The sequence below is a fragment of the Stomoxys calcitrans genome, chromosome 1 (assembly GCF_963082655.1).
Source record: "Stomoxys calcitrans chromosome 1, idStoCalc2.1, whole genome shotgun sequence".
In the NCBI taxonomy this organism is placed as follows: domain Eukaryota; kingdom Metazoa; phylum Arthropoda; class Insecta; order Diptera; family Muscidae; genus Stomoxys; species Stomoxys calcitrans.
This window is the reverse complement of record NC_081552.1, coordinates 190,705,576-190,723,295: the sequence shown is the minus strand read 5'-3', so window position 1 is coordinate 190,723,295 and position 17,720 is coordinate 190,705,576. Positions and strand designations below refer to the sequence as shown.

General features: G+C 39.3%; 1 protein-coding gene across 4 annotated transcripts in view; it reads left to right on the top strand.

Annotated features, from left to right (window-relative positions):
* Positions 1 to 17,334, top strand: part of LOC106083981 (uncharacterized) — a 113,484-nt gene extending 96,150 nt beyond the window's left edge. For all 4 annotated transcript variants that reach the window (XM_059369487.1, XM_059369524.1, XM_059369459.1 and 1 more), the window contains 2 exons: positions 3,428 to 3,534; positions 14,674 to 17,334. In XM_059369487.1, coding sequence (XP_059225470.1) covers positions 15,184 to 16,896 — 1,713 coding nt within the window. In that variant the 5' untranslated portion in view covers positions 3,428 to 3,534; positions 14,674 to 15,183 and the 3' untranslated portion in view covers positions 16,897 to 17,334. The remainder of the gene's footprint in view (positions 1 to 3,427; positions 3,535 to 14,673) is intronic.
* The last annotated feature ends 386 nt before the right edge of the window (positions 17,335 to 17,720 follow it).

The following is a 17,720-nucleotide window of genomic DNA, read 5'->3' as shown; positions in this document are numbered from 1 at the left end:
GCCTTTAAAGTTGGTCACCTCGGCCCTATAAAATTTTGTTCGGGCTGTCAAAAGCGCATTTATGGCCCGATTTTCAAAATTTTTTCTGCTGGAAAGTGGTTAAAAAGCCCTACAAGAAACAGACCTAAATGTGCGGGATATCTTTTATAGTGTCCAAGAAATTTTAGTATTTTTTGTTTTGTTTTGAAATTTTCGCAGAGTCTAGTCTCTTATTTTGTAGCTTGTGAAAGCATTTCTGAACCGATTTCAAAATGTTTAACTGATTTGGAAACCTTTTTTTTTGTCGCGATATATGCTAATATATGCTACAAATCAAATAATGTGAAAAAAGGAAATTTTTGGCATTTTTCCGTAAAAAAAGGTAATTTCATTGTTTCGTCTCTATACAGAAAACTTGGACCAGCTCTATCAATTTTACTTACTGTAAAGAAAACTTATTGTAGATGCGTTTTGTGTGTAATTTTTATTAATTGTGTTAAATCTAATAGTAGATCTGTGAAGTACTATATTGGCATTTTTTTACAAAAAAAACTGGGAAAACCCTTGAAGTTCTCAAAACGCAAAGCTGAGGCCCCCCTGTTCCTTAGTGGAATGTTCATGGGCAAAATTTGCATTTGATAAACAGTTTAATAATATAAGTGCCTTTAACTGAATCCCATATGATCTCTATTGGTTTATGAATTTAAGTTTGGATGTAAGGTGTATTCCATTCTTAAAATACTTTATTTCAGCCCGATATTCTCATAATATCTGATTTAGGGGTATTTTCGGGGGTGAGTTGGTCCCCCAGACACTTGGCCCTGAAAAAATATAAGCATCGTGCTCTTCTTTAAAATACTATTTATTTAACCCCCATATTGCCATTGGTTTAGGGGAGTTTACACGATGAGGCGTCCCCCCAACACATGGCCTCAAAATAGGTTATTCGTTTTCTAATCTCAAATATCTTTCAATTGAGCCACATATTGGCATGATCGAAAAATGTTTACCCTTTGAGGAAGGGGTGATGCCTTAATCCATGGTCCTAGATTTGGGTATCAAATTCGTATTCTGCTCCCAAATACCTTTATTTAAGGCCCATATTGCGATGGTCAGTAAAAAATAGCTGTTTGTGGGGGTATTTTGGGAAAGTGGTAGACCCCTAGAAAATTGGTTCCGAAAGTGGGTATCAATTCTTTCCCCTCCCCCCCTATACCTTTTATTTAAGCTCCACATTGACATAGTCGGTAAATATGCCCGATTTAGGGGTGTTTTGGGGATTAGGGTGGTCTCCCAAACATTAAGTCCGGAAAATAAATCGGAAACGTACTCTATTCTCATATATCTATATGTGATTTATTTGAACCCCATATTGCCATTGGCCTCAAAATTGGATATGAAATTCGTTTTCTAATCTCATTTAAACTCCTTATTGCAAAAGTCAGCAAATATGTGTGGTTTGGGATATTGGCCCTAAAAATTATATATATTTAGTTAAACTCTCTTGAAGACCCAAATTGTCTTGGTGAGCAAATACGTCCTATTTGGGGGTTGCTATGGTGGTGGGACGTCCCCTAGACAGTTGGTCCCTTATGTTGATATCAGATACGTGGTCTACTCCCATATACCTTTGAGCCCCATATTTCCATAGTCGGCAAACATGGCCGGCTTGGGTGATGGGCGGCCACTCAGTGAGTTGGCCTTGAAAATATATATCTGATTCGTGTTCTACTCTAAAAACTCACTTATTTGACCCTCATATTGCAATAGTCAGCAAACACTTCCTATTTGGGTGGTGTGGCCCCATAGACACTTTTCACGAATATTGATATCAGATTCGTGCTTTACTCCCAAAACTTGGTCCCACAATTGGATACGGCAATTGGATACCAGATGCGTTTTCTTATTCTAAATACCTTTCATTTGAGTCCCATATTGTCGTGATTGGTGCAAATATATGTTTGGTAGGTTTTAGGGTGGGGCGGCACCCCTAGGTACCCCATCCGAAATTTGGATAACAAATTTTTATTTTTAGGGTACTATATGAGAGCAAACAAAATTTTGCTTAAATCGCAACATCCATCTCCGAGATCTGGCGTTTCTGAAAATTAGGGTAAGGGGGAGGGTTCGCCCCCTTCAGATATCAAAAAATGTAGTACCCTATTTTCACCACGGGATCATTATGCACCATCTGTGAAAATTTCAAGAAAATCGGTTCAGCCGTTTCTGAGTCTATAAGGAACACACAAACAAACAAACCTACAAACAAACACAAATTGATTTTTATATATAAGATTTTCATTGCCCCAAGTAATAATGAATGCAAACAAATTTTTGCGCCATCCAAGGATTTAGGTCTCTACGGAAATTTTATTAAAAACTGCCAATTTTCCAAATGTTTTTCCCCAGTGTGGGGAATTTTGGTGTTTTCATCAAGAAATGTGGCCAATATTTTTACTTTTTTTTTTAAAAAGGTATCAACAAATTTGTGAAAATTTGGAATGATATCTTTAGTAGTTTTCGTTCTATGATATTTTCAATTCGAATTTTATTGTTCACAGAAGGGAAAATAGCTATATGGCAACTATTATCAAATCTGGAATGAAGAAGGGGCCAAATTGAAGAAGGATGTCGAAGGCTCCAACTCACTGTCCCAAATTTCAGCGAAATTTGATAATATATGTGGCTTTTATGGCGAATCGGTCTATTAGGGGGCTATATCGTTGGACGCAACGTTACGGTGAATGAACACATTTCGAACCGAACACTGATTTTGGTAATAAAATTCAATGATTTGCAAGCGTTGCTCGTTAGTAAGTCTATTCATGATGAAATGTCAAAGCATACTGAGCATCTTTCTCTTTGACACCATGTCTGAAATCCCACGTGATCTGTCAAATACTAATGCATGAAAATCCTAACCTCAAAAAAATCACCCTTTAGTTCGATATAGCCCATCTTCAAACTTAAACTGCCTATGCACAAAAAAAGAATCTGTCCATAGTTTCAGCTCAATATCTCTATTTTTAAAGACCACCGTGATTTCAATAGACAGACGGACGGACATGGCTAGATCGTCTTAGATTTTTACGGCGATCAAGAATATATAGACTTTAAATGGATATTTCGATGTGTTGCAAACGCAATGACAAAATGAATATACCCCCATCCTTCGGTGGTGGGTATAAAAACCAGTAAAAAATTTATTTGAGCTCATTAAAATAATACCATAAAGTTGACACGTTTCACTTTGGTGAAATGAAATGAAAGTGAAACAAAAATATGTAGGTTCTAAATGTCCCACAAATCGTAATACTTCTACCAAAAATTTTATTAAATGGTGATGTTTTTATTTTCCTTGGTTTTGTGGTGGTCTCATAAAATTAAAATTCTTATATATAAAATTGCCTGTTTTAGTAAATATATATATATTTATTTTTATTTGCAGATCTTTTTGGGCTATATTTAAGGACGAAGATGTCAATTTCAACTCAGATGATGTATAAATTAAATCACATGTGCTCATCAGTAGACAGTTTTATTTAATCGTCAAATGTAAGTGGAATTTTCGCAAAAGCTATACAGACTTGTGTAAAAATTTAATTTATAAAAGCGTCTTTTATAACAAACTATCTAGATAGGGCTCGCTCCGCTGTGCCTTCTTTCACTCTCTTATTTTATCTGAGCCCTATACGGTCACGTCAGAAAATAAGTCCTGTTTGGAGGTGCTGTTATAGCCTTTCAGATATTTCGCTCCAATGTGGATATTATTGGATTGCCCAAAAAGTAATTGCGGATTTTTCATATAGTCGGCGTTGACAATTTTTTCACTCTGTAATTGCATTCTTTCTTCTGTCAGTTATCAGCTGTTACTTTTAGCTTGCTTTAGAAAAAAAGTGTAAAAAAAGTATATTTGATTAAAGTTCATTCTACGTTTTATTTAAAATGCATTTACTTTCTTTTAAAAAATCCGCAATTACTTTTTGGGCAACCCAATATATTGGTGCTCTTCTCCCAAATACCTTTCATTGGAGCCTTATATTGCTATGGTCGGTAAATATGTCCGATATTGGGGTGTTTTTGGGATTCGTGCTCTGGTCTCAAATACCTTTCATTTTAGTCCCATTTTGACATTATTGGTTTTTATTCCATTTGGCTGGCTTTGGAGGTGGGGCAGCCTTTAGATATCCCACCCCAAATAAGGATTCACATTTTTGTATTTCAGTTATTATAAACAAACTTAATTTGGCGTAAATCGCCCTATTTTCAAAAACGCTATCCATCTCCGAGATCTTGCGTTTTTAAAAATAGGGTAAGAGGAGGGTCCGCCCGTTAAAGTTTGGATGTTAGATCTACTTTATACTCTTGGATTTGGCGGTGGATTGGAGTAGCGAAACTCTTTGCCCCGAAAGGGAATATCAGATTCATACTACTACTACACTCCCAAAAACCACATTGGAGCTACATATTGCTATAGTCGGTATATATGCGTGGTTTAGGAGGTGTTTATGAGGTTATACGTCCTTGAAACACTTGGCCATGAAACATATACAGAATTGAGCCCCTTTTTGCCATAATCCACAAATATGTCCAGTTTGAGGAGTATACAGGGTGGGGCGGCCACCCACGTACTTAGCCCTGAAAAAATATCAGCAACGTGCTCTATTCTGAAATTTGTTTTATTTGAGTCCCAATTGCCATTGGTTTAGGGGGAGTTTATGGGGTTATACGACCCCCAAACATTTGGCCTCAAAATTGGATATCAAATTCGTTTTCTATTATCAAATACTTATTATTTATCGCCATAGGAGGCAATCATGATCGGTTTGAAAGGAGTTTAGGGGCGGACCCGGATGTAATATCAGTATCGTGCTAGAGCACGATTTTGTTGAAGCCCCATTATGTCAAGCATTTTGAAGGTGACTATCAAGATATTCAGTGCTACGGGTCTCGTTCGGATTCACACTAATAATTTTTTGTATTGGTTATCTATTGGGTTGCCCAAAAAGTAATTGCGGATTTTTCATATAGTCGGCGTTGACAAATTTTTTTCAACGGCTTGTGACTTTGTAATTGCATTCTTTCTTCTGTCAGTTATCAGCTGTTACTTTTAGCTGGCTTTAGAAAAAAAGTGTAAAAAAAGTATATTTGATTAAAGTTCATTCTAAGTTTTATTAAAAATGCATTTACTTTCTTTTAAAAAATCCGCAATTACTTTTTGGGCAACCCAATACATTCAAAATCAAATTTCAAAGCGACCACTTGGGATACCATATCTTAAAGATCCGCAGATCCTCCTGTGTCCATCCCAATTTGAGGGTAAACGTGCTCTACTACCAAAAACCTTTTATTTCTGTCCTATTCTATCCTGATCGGCCTTCATATATTATTTTTAATTCCTTTTTTTTTGGGTAGGATAGGGGGAGGGGGATTGCCCTCTGACACGTCCTTTCATTTGAGTACAATATATTCTCGGTCATCCAACATGACAATTTGACGTTGTATTTATTGGGAGGAGAGAGTCGGTCACCCCGACGCTAAGAACCAAACGACAATTAATTTGAGTCTTTTATGTCGCAATCTACTTGTCCTGCGGAACGGTGAATTCTTATACCAACATTAGATTCGAAATATACTGTCATAGACTTTTCTTTTAATTGACATATTATCCCGATCGAACTACACGTCCTATTGAAGGGTATTTAGTGGGTGGACCGGTGTCAAACTCTGTTCTAAATGCGTATACCAGATTCGTAATCAACGATCGAAGATCTTTCATTTGAGGGTTTTTGGGGTTAGAAAGGTCCCGTAGACCCCTTGAACCAAATCCTTATAACAGATGTGATACTCATGTTTGATACTCATATTATCCCAATCGGTAAATATGTCCTGTTGAGGGGTTTTGGGGGATGGGGAGGCGCCTCAGACACCAAGGAATAAATTTGTATATCAGAATTGGACACTACCTTTAAATAGCTTTTATTTGATGTCCATGTTGTTCCAATTGGTAAATTTGTCCAGCTGGCGGTTTTTGGATAATGGCTCCCCATGCTCCTCCGACACCAAAAATAAACGTTTGTGTCAGCTTGGTATTCTACTTTGAAATAACTTTCATTTGATACCCATATTGCCCAAAGCGGTGAAAGTGTCCTCTTGGAGCTTTTTTGGGGGTGGGTGACCCCCCGAAAATTAAGAGTGAAATTTGTGTACCAAATTCGTACTCTCCTCTTAAGTACTTTTCATTTGATACCCATATTGTCCCAATCGGTACACATGTCCGTTCGGGTGGGTTTTCGGATGGGGCGTCCCCCTAGGTTATTTGACCGCAAAATTGTACACAAATTTCGTGTTTTTGGGGTACCATAAGGTGGCATACAAAATTTTGCGTAAATCGGTGCATCCGTCTCTGAGATCTGGCGTTTTTGAAAAATGGGGGGCCTGATGCCATGATCGTAGAATCGTCCGCTTATGATACGATCTCTATGCCTTCTGGAGGGGGTGAAATAGAGGATAGGTAGAAGTTTAACAGTGCCGAAGATATCACCCCGCCGTGCGGAAGTCCCTATTTCACTCTACGTTGTTTCGACTTCTTATCCCTAATTTCCGTATATAACTGGCGACCACACAGTTAATTCGCTACTCAGCGTTTCAGGCCTGGCTGAAAGGACGTGTTTGCGATTACCCAAATAGTTTGGCATGGCCGACCCTGTCGAATGCTTTCGATAGGTCCAGTGCCACGAGAACCAATCTATCACATGGCCTGGGCTGATTGCAGCCACGAAAAATGTGTACGGTGATGGGAAGCAAAACAGTTGTTGTGCTATGAAGTCTTCAAAATTCAAGCTGGTGCTTGGTGAATGGAAATTCTCCAAAGAGGCTCGAGAGAAGTATTCCCTCAAGCTTCTTGTCTACTGGTGAGGGAAGGGAGATTGGTCTATACGACTTCCCCTTGCTCGGATCCATTCCAGGCTACAGTAGCGGGATAACTCTGTCCATCTTCCAGACATCGGGTGCTATAAGAGTGTTCAAAGACAGGTTGAGGAGAGTTGTACAGTTTGTCCAGATTCTTCAGCATCAGTAGAGATTCCGTCGGAGCCAAACGCTTTGCATGACTTGGCGCCACGGATGACATTCGCAACTTCGTTCACGGTAAGTTGTGATGGCAGTCTATCGGCTTGGAGACCACAGATATGACGAATGACTCTCCGCCTAGCCTCGGCACTCCCGGGATGCTCAATAATTTCAACCAAATCGGAAAAGAATTATGCCCTCTAGAGGCTCAAGTAAATGGTGATTTTTTTTAGCTTTTATCTTTTTATTTGTCTCTTTCGAGACGAGCTCAATGATCGGAGATTTTCTTTACAAATGGAAAAGGAAAGCCAGAGATAGCAATACACACCAACCACTATGGGATGCGTTTCGTCTTTGGTTAGAAGACTTTTCAACCATATTAGGTGTGATGGCTTCAAAGGCCGTGCGTTGGTATGTTGTATTTGAATCGTATTAATTACGAAAACGCCTCTATGATACAATTAAATTACATTAACCACGCTCGACAACCCTGTCTATTAGGTGCATTTTTTCCAATGCATGTGTTTTTGCGTAATGACAGACTTTTTTCTGTGACAATTATACTTCCGTGGTAAACATGATTCTGTGCATATGTTGGAAGTTGTATTGATGGGTTCGAACGCTAGGCAACGGCTCTCGTTGTTGCTCCGTGTGCCTAGGTTAGAATCCTGGCCGGGCTCTGTCGATTTTTTTCATTTTCAAGATTTTTTGCCTGTTAGGGCGAAAATCATTAAATTTTAAAATTTTTCGAATCTTTCGAAACGAACTCAATGATTGGAGATTTTCTTTGCAAATGGAAAAGAAAAGCTAGAGATAGCAACACACACCAACTACTTATCTTTTTGGCAATACTGGTTTAAACGGCTCATGCTCGTTTCCTGTTTTGTTTCACTGTCAAACATCTTCAGTTTGGTCTATAATTTAATCACTAATCGTCTTGCAAACGAACAACGCTTGAAAATGATTGAATTTTAGTATCAAAATGCGTGATTTTGGAGTAAGGATCAGCCAGAAGCGTTTCAATGCACCCAGAAAAAGTCACAGTTTGGTGCAGTTTATGGGCTGGTTAATAGATGATGCGAATCGTAACGTAACTGAGAATGGTCAGCGCTACCGTGAGATGATATCCAACATGTTTTTGCCCAAAATACAAGAGCTTGACTTGCATGACATATGGTTTTAACCAGACGGTGCTACATGCCACAATGCACGCGTAACAATGGACTTATTGAGAGACGAGTTCGATGAACATTTTATTTCACGTTCGGGATCGGTCAATTGGCCGCCTAGATTGTGGTGCTAGTTTAAAGCTCATGTCTATATAGACAAGCCCGCTTCAATTGAAGCAATGGAAGACAACATTGAAGCATTTATTCGTTAGATGCCGGCCGAAATGTTGGAAAGAGTATGCCAAAAATGGACTAAGCGACCATTTGAGGCGCAGTCACGGTCAACATTTGCATGAAATAATCTTCAAACATTAAATTATATGGCCCGTACTATAGATGCAAATAATTGCAGAACTACTGCTTTAATAGCACATCCATAGAAAAAAGTTTGCTGAAAATAGCAAACAATGTCTGTTTAATATTAGTAGTTAATTTCAAGATTTCATGCATTTCTCTCTGACTCTGATTGTCTAACTCGTAAAAAATCACACTTTATTATTATCGGCAGATCGGTTGTATGGAAGCTATATCATGTTTTGAACCAATTCGAACCATACTTGACACAGTTGTCGGAAGTCATAACAAAACATCTCGCGCAAAACTTCAGCCACATCGCATAAATATTGCGCCCTCCAGAGGCTCGAGAAGTCAAGATCCAAGATCGGTTTATATGGGATCTATATGAACCGAATTTGACCATGCTTGGCACAGTTGTTGAAAGTCATAACAAAACATTTCATGCAAAATTTCAGTCAAATCGGATAAGAATAATATTCAGCAGACAGTGTTTGCTATTTTCAGCAAACTTTTTTCTATGAGTGTATGGTGGAGGGTATAAAAATTACACATTTATTCCAACATTCGTTTTTCACATAAAATGTTTAATATGTACAATGAGACGATGTTAAGAACTTTAGCATATTCAAAATTTGACATGTCATGTGACAAATACATCTCTCGTCTAATAACACCTTAAGTCGTAATGTGTTCAGTGAACACACTGTTCACATTACATGCTTCTTGCCACTTTCACTTGCCTAATTGACTTAATGACTACAATTGTATGTAATTGAATAATTCGATCAACTATCAACTATTACAGGTATTTGACTTTCTAAGTCATAAGAAATTCATTAACAACACCTAACATAAGTTTCAATTGATATGTTACGGTCAAACACTTGTTGATACCGCTTAATTTTTTTTTTTTTTTTTTGGTAATATTAGGTATTTTTACGGAAATTTGTTTGTCATTTGTCATTAATGATACAAATGAAAGCTAACAAGTAAAAAAGCTCATTGACTTTGCCCAGACCGAATCTTGGGTACACACCAATACGAATTCTATGAAAAATGCACTGAAGTCAATGTAATTTGTGAACGAATTATTTTGATTGTGGCCACATCGTTTTAGAAACCTATCGTAAATGACTGATTATTCTGGTATATAATTAACATTGACAGCTATGTCAATAGGATCATGATTGTAATAAAGAGGTATTCAGTTGTACGCTTAGAAAACTAGTCAAAGAAGACCACCACATGCCACCAAAAGAAATCCTTTGATGATGTTTAATATAACAAAATGCAAATTTGCTAATGAACATTTTATTACCGAACAGGGCCAACTTTTTATATATCAATGAGTGCTGTTCGATTCTAGTTTTAAGTTCAATGATAAGGAGCCTCCTTTTTATAGTCGAATCCGAACGGCGTGCCGCAGTGCGACTCCTCTTTGGGGAGAAGTTCTACATGGCTGCCATACCCACCACCATAGGATGGGGGTATACTAATCTAGTCATTCCGTTTGTAACACCTCGAAATAGTGATTTAGTACCGCATATATTCTTGATCGTCTCGACATCCTGAGTCGATCTAGCCATGTCCGTCCATCCGTCTGTTGAAATCACGATAGCGGTCGAACGCGTAAAGCTAGCCGTTTGAAATTTTGCACAAATGCTTAATAATGAGTAGGTCGTTGGTGATTACAAATGGGCCATATCGGTTCAGATTTGGATATAGCTCCCATATAAACCGATCTTCCGATTCAACTTCTTGAGCCGCTGAAAGCCGCAGTTTTTGTCCGAATTCCAACAATTGTGCCAAGTACAGTTTACATCGGTCTATAACCTGAAATAGTTCCCATATAAACCGATCTCCCGAATTGACTTCTTGAGCCACTGTAAGTCTCAATTTTCATCCGATTTAGCTGAAATTTTGCATATAGTGTTATGGTATGACTTTCAACAACTGTGCCAAGTACAGTTTACATCGGTCTCTAACCTGATATAGTTCCCATATAAACCGATCTCCCGAATTGACTTCTTGAGCCACTGGAAGCCTCAATTTTCATCCGATTTAGCTGAAATTTTGCACATAGTGTTCTATTATGACTTCCAAAAACTGTGCCAAGTGGGGTTCAAATCAGACATGAACCTGATATAGCTCCCATATAACCGATCTCCCGATTTGACTTCTTGAGCCACAGGAAGCCTAAATTTTCATCCGATTTGGCTGAATTTTTGCATATGGTGTTATGTTATGACTTCTAACAGCTATGCCCAGTACCGTCCAAATCGGTCAAGAACCTGATATAGCTCCCATATAAACCGATCTCTCGATTTGACTGCTCAAGGCTCACTGGAAGCCTCTATTTTCATCCGATTTGTCTGACATTTTGCACATATTGTTCTGTTACGACCACCAACAACTGCGCACAGTACGATCCAAATCGGTCAATAATCAGTTATTGCTCCCATATTTTAGCAGAATCCATGGTGGTGGGTTCCCAAGATTCAGCCCGGCCGAACTTAGCATGTTTTTACTTGTTTTCAAATGTCATAGTTCCTCAAAAATGTTGCCAGCATTTTTTTCTGATTTCGCCGGGATTCGAACCCAGTCGTTCAGCGTCATAGGCGGTCATGCCAACCTCTGCGCTCCGGTGGCCTCCGTTTAATATAACAATAGTCTCGGGAAATGTGATCAATGAGGTTCAGGATTGAGGGGTCTCCATGGAGCACGGCTACGGCCCAACTAAAATAGGGTTATAAAGGGGTCTTATATGGGTTCAAGACCATAAATCGGTAGATCGATAGTTCTAAATGTGATCCGATCAGCATCATATTCGGGGAGGGTATTTAGGAGTTTAATCAAGCTCATTGTACTTAATTTCAGCAAAATCGGTCAATAAATTCGCCATTTATGAATGTGAGGCATTCAACCGGGAGATCGATCTTTAGTGGGGCTATACCAAAAATAGTGCAATCTGAACCATACTCGGCATGGACGTCTAACACCGATTACTGTGTTAAATTTCAGTGAAATGGGACAATAAATGTGGCTTTTATGAACCTGAGACCTTGAATGTGGAGATCGATGTATATAGACCTATTTGGATCATACTCGGACCGGATACCGAGAATTTTAACCATGGATTCGGAACGGAGCAGGCCTATTTTTGCCGACGCTTAAGCGAAATTTTTTGAACCCGGAGCGTAGCGGTTTGCAATCTCAAAACTCACTCAATTTTAAATATGAATATTGAATGCATCGGATTTTTTTTTATTTTGGCCTGCTTCCCACATTGCCTGTAAGTTTTTTTTTCGAAATTTTTGGTCGCGATTTTTTCTAATGGCAAATTATGTGTAACTATGGAAGAGTATTTATTATAAGAATGTTATAAAGGGTGATTTTTTTGAGGTTAGGATTTTCATGCATTAGTATTTGACAGATCACGTGGGATTTCAGACATGGTGTCAAAGAGAAAGATGCTCAGTATGCTTTGACATTTCATCATGAATAGACTTACTAACGAGCAACGCTTGCAAATCATTGAATTTTATTACCAAAATCAGTGTTCGGTTCGAAATGTGTTCATTCACCGTAACGTTGCGTCCAACAGCATCTTTGAAAAAATACGGTCCAATGATTCCACCAGCGTACAAACCACACCAAACAGTGCATTTTTCGGGATGCATGGGCAGTTCTTGAACGGCTTCTGGTTGCTCTTCACTCCAAATGCGGCAATTTTGCTTATTTACGTAGCCATTCAACCAGAATTGAGCCTCATCGCTGAACAAAATTTGTCAAAATTTGAACACATTTCGAACCGAACACTGATTTTGGTAATAAAATTCAATGATTTGCAAGCGTTGCTCGTTAGTAAGTCTATTCATGATGAAATGTCAAAGCATACTGAGCATCTTTCTCTTTGACACCATGTCTGAAATCCCACGTGATCTGTCAAATACTAATGCATGAAAATCCTAACCTCAAAAAAATCACCCTTTACTTAATTATGCCTATGGAGAAACCTCCAGTAAATAATGCAGATTCTCAATTCGTCACAATGAGCAGTGCTTTGCAAATAGATGACGCAAAAGACTTTCTTAAACAAATCAAGTTTTCCTCAACGGGTTATTTTTAGAATCGAAAGAGTTGAAATTCAATCAATAGTTAACAGTAGTTTATACTGACGAAAATTCTGGGGGTGCTACAGATTCGCTGGACCCCTAGCTACGCCAATAATAATACGGTCAGGCCTATAACAATCAGGACGGTAAGGTCACGGACGGTGCTGGAGTGGAAAAAGAAGATTAACGTCTTCTTTTAGGATGGCATGATCCGCATCGTTTAAGTGTCGGACCATAACAGAGTAAGGCGGAATGAATTGGCCGTAAGGGCCAAATAAATGCCATCCACACTTGATGAATGCGAGGCTTTTTCTGAGCGGCGCAGACCGAAATAATGACGTTGGCCACAAGCGCGGTCGGGAGGATGACAAGAATCCAATCGTGGCATCCGTATCGTGCGAAGTCGAGGCTATTACTGAAAGAAAGTAGGAAGGAGTTCAGTATTGTTAGGCTTATGGGTTCACCTAGGAATACGAGCTCATTTATGCGGAATAGGTGTGGCAAGTGACAGCGTGAGTAAGGCATATGGGAAAGATGATGAGCTTTACTAACAAAATCAGCACCAGAAACCGGTTGCATTCTGTCAAGCGTGATTTTTTGCCATAGGCTGTTTCATACGCTAGTGAGCATTCAAAAAAAAAACAAAAAAGTGATTTTTTGCCATAGGCTGTTTCATACGCTAGTGAGCATTCAAAAAAAAAAAAAAAAAAAAGTTGCATGGAAATGAGAAATATGGAGTTCATATTTCAAAAACTAAATAGGTAAGGTTAGGTTGAAAAGAGGGTGCGGATATTAATCCCTATCTACGCTAATGGGTGTGAGACAGGCAATGTGGCTATGAGACAGGCAATGGGGGAATGAATATAACACAGGAGCAGGACATGTCATCGCTGGTAATCGAGGCGACGACAGAAAACCTGAATGGGTTGTAAGAGGTTTCGGATAGGACACCTTAGACGAGACTTGAGATCGGTTGCGTGGCGCTGCTCCCAACTGCACGGCTGGATTGATGGAACTCTGTTATCGTCATCTAAAAGTTCATGCTAAACGGATGGATCAACGGTGGGGGGCAGAGTGGGCCTGGAGGAATCCAGAGACTGCGCTCTGTTACTGGCTATCAGGGCTAAACAACCAGGACAGTAAGGTCACGGATGTTGCTGGAGTGGATACCATGATCAGCATCGTTTGAGTGTCGCACCATAACACAGTAAGGTGGAACGAATTGGCCGTAAGGGTCAAATAAATGCCATCAACAAACTTGATAAATGCGAAGCTTTTTCTGAGTGACGCAGACCGAAATAAGGACGTGGACCACGAGCGCTATTGGGAGGATGACAGGAATCCAATCGTGCGAAGTCGCGGCTATTACTGAGAGAAAGTAGGAAGGATTTCAGTATTGTTAGGATTATGGGCTCACCTAGGAATACAGGCTCACTTATGAGGAATAGGCAAGTGACAGGTATATGGAAAAGATGATAAGTTTTAGTGGCTAACAGAATCCGCACCAGAAGGTGCATGTCTACTAAAGGGCTGCACAAGCCGAATTGAATGAACCATTGACAGTTGTGACAGCATGTCGTTGTCCTGTTAGGTCTTGCTGTACAAATTAACTAACAGAGCACATGACATCACAACTGCATAGTATGCTCACAAATGCATGCAGCCAAGCCCAAGAGTGGCTTGGCGTGCAATAACAGCGACATGATGGTGACGATAATCTCAGGTAGATCAAAAACTAAACAGCATGCCGTCAAGCGTGATTTGTTGCCATAGGCAGTTTCATACGTGAGTGAGCTCTGTAAAGAAACGGTTGCATGGAAGTGAGAAGTATGGAGTACGTTTTCAAAAACTAAATAGATTAGGTTAGGCTGAAAAGAGGGTGGGGATATTAATCCTCTTTTCCTTTGCCATGCCCTACACATGCTATCACTTCAAGTTAACTAACCTAACCTAAATATGTGATTTTATTGAAAAATACATAACTTTAGGTAATCGATTTTAATAAGTGTTTGATTTTTGCTTTTACTATCTTCTCATTGTAGAAAATTTACAAACAAGGCAAGGCCGTAGCGTTGAGCGCCATAGGTTCATCTATTCTAATAAAGAATACACATCTTAAGGAAAGGAAGGTGGATAATTGCAATTACCTGCAATGCGGTACCAGAAAACTCGTAAAAAATTTCCCAAATTCAACAACAACTGCAGCAACAAAATTTACAATTACAGCACTACAGCATTAGCAATAAAAATCAACAAATATCGATTAAGGACACTATCATTATCATCATCGCACAACAAAATAAGTACAAAATTTAAGTATACTTAGTAAGGTTTTATTTTTCATTAGTAACTAGACTTACTAGACTACAACAAAACTGTACTAAAACTACTAAATTGGAATCCAAAACAAAACATCAGGGGGGAGAGATAGAAGCGTACGGAAACGTACAACTAACCAAAGTAACCAGTAATAGACCAACTCAACAACAACAGAACGCATTCAATAGATCCTAACACACAAGTGCGGTAGAACTCAGGAACTTAGAGAGGTCATGTTCGAAAGGCCACCCATTTGGGTTGTAATTGTTGGCCTTAATGTCTGTGTCCTGATATGGTTGATCACAGTGCAAGAACCGGTGATGTACGATGCCTCTACCTCGATTATAAGTAGTGGCAATAACAACAACATCAATTTGAATCAAGGCAGCGCTGTAACAACACTGCAACATGCTGGAGGACGAGCCGATCGTGACATAAAAGAAGCACCAGATGTCGGTAGACACCATCGACCATTCGGTGAGTTTGCTGCCTTAACCTTGAACAGCAGTTCCAATGCGAGCATAGCGTTTGCAAACTCTAACAACCGCACAGATGAGTTGGTCGGGGGTAGCACCACAAATGCCATAGACTTGTCCTCGTCACTGGACCTTCACTCATTGACATCTAGTCTGGGAACAGGAGTTCTCAAAGCAAAACAGAAACCCACTCCATCGTGGATAAAGACGACTGCTGTCTCTTCAGCACTGCCGGAAGAAGACTTTAATCAATTGATAGATTTACACGACTTCCATTATATTGTGCCGCAACCGGTATGCAGCTCTGACATTGAAGCACTGATTCTGGTGCATTCAGCCCCCAGGAACAATGAGAAACGCCAAATAATAAGAGAGACTTGGGCTAGTATTGGCCATCACATGGTCGAGTCCCCCCTGAGAGTTCTATTTCTGTTGGGCTATGTCAATGATGACGCCTTGCAGTGGGACATCTACAAGGAAAACTCCCAGTTCGGGGATGTGATACAGGGCTCCTTTGTGGATGACTATCGCAATATGACCTACAAGCATGTGATGGCCTTCAAGTGGTTTCTCTACAACTGTGCCACAGCCCAGATCCTCATTAAAGTGGATGATGATGTCTATGTTAATACGCCGCAGTTGATGAAATATCTCAAAGATGAATCACAGCAGCAGCAGCAGCAAGAATCAGGGGAGAGACCAAGCATCCAAGAGGATGAGCAAGAAAGTGAATATAATCCCACCATCATAACTTTAGATGATACAACAAAAACAACAACAACAACAATAAAGTCCACCAACAAAAATTCAATTTTTGACACTTTGAAGAATTATGCAAAAAGTCTAATAGAGCCACCATCAGAATCATCGCAATCATCCACCACCTCAAAAAACTCAAAGTTTATACCATCGGCGGAACTATTCCAACGACCCCAAAATTTACTCTTTTGCCAGAAAATAATTGGATCTATGGTCAAACGTTCCTATCGTTCCAAGTGGCGCGTCAGCTTCAAAGAATACTCCGAACGTTATTATCCGCCCTATTGTCCCGGCTATGCCATCATCTACTCCCCCGATGTGGTCTTCCGTTTATATACCGCCGCCCAAAAGTTCAAATACTTTTGGATCGATGATGTCCACATAACCGGTGTTCTGGCCCAACAAACCAACACAACAATAACCACCTCATCACATTATGTTCTCTATAGTGACGAATGTGAACGTCTATTGACGGGCAAGACTGATCTCAAAGACATGGAATTTTTATTCGCCTGGCACAGTATATCGCCGCAACAAGTCAAAGCCATCTGGCAGCTGCAAATGTTATCCCTGCCCCCCACACCGTACGATGATCCACAGCACTACAGGAAACGCAGAAAGAGGAAAAAGACGCGACGGCGACAACAGAACCTCACTGGAAGAGTAGCCTACAACATAAGCAATTACATAACGCCAGAAGGTTTTAGATAGTAGACTTCCAAGGCATCTAGGATGGAGAATTTTTGAAACCCCCCCCTCCCAAAAACTAGGACGATGAGAGAAGCCGCAGTTGGAGAAAAACGAAAGAAAGAAAAAAACGCTTACACTAGTTTAGGTTTATTACGTATTAATGATGATATATCGTGAGATGTGACAGAAGGTTCATTTTTTTTAATTTGTTTTAAATTTGTAAAAAACCCCCACAGGAACCACTGGCTTTATTTATTTTTTGTTTGTTTTTATTTTAATTTTTTAATATTTTTACCTAGAAATAATTTAATTTGTGAATTATAAAGAGAAGAAAGAAAAAAAAAAGATTTGTATAAAAAATGATTTATAAATCAAATTAATAAATTTTGATGAATGTTGTATGTGGAATAAATTAAATATTAAATAAAAAAACAACTGTTGGGATTTCTGACAAAGATATTTCAGTGTGTGCTGATCAATGTCCATGGGATATATGCTTGTGTACATTTAAGTGTTCCAGAAAACCAAAAAGTAGTTTTTCCTTTTGACCCCAATAAGCAAAATAATAGTCATCTCTGGCACTGGGTGACTTTGAGCATCACACAATCGGCAACTTTGAGCTCCAATCTGTGTGCTGTTCTTCGTTAACTCGAGAAGCTTACCTTGAAGCGACTAGACTAAGCGATATATTGGCGCCTTTCAATAACCAATGGCCATCATGTTCCCGCGGCGATCGGTTGTATAGACCGGAACGAGCGTGCTCACATATAAGAGCTTGCTCACCTATAAGAGCTTGCTTACCTACAAGAGCTTGCTCACCTATAAGAGCTTGCCTACCTATAAGA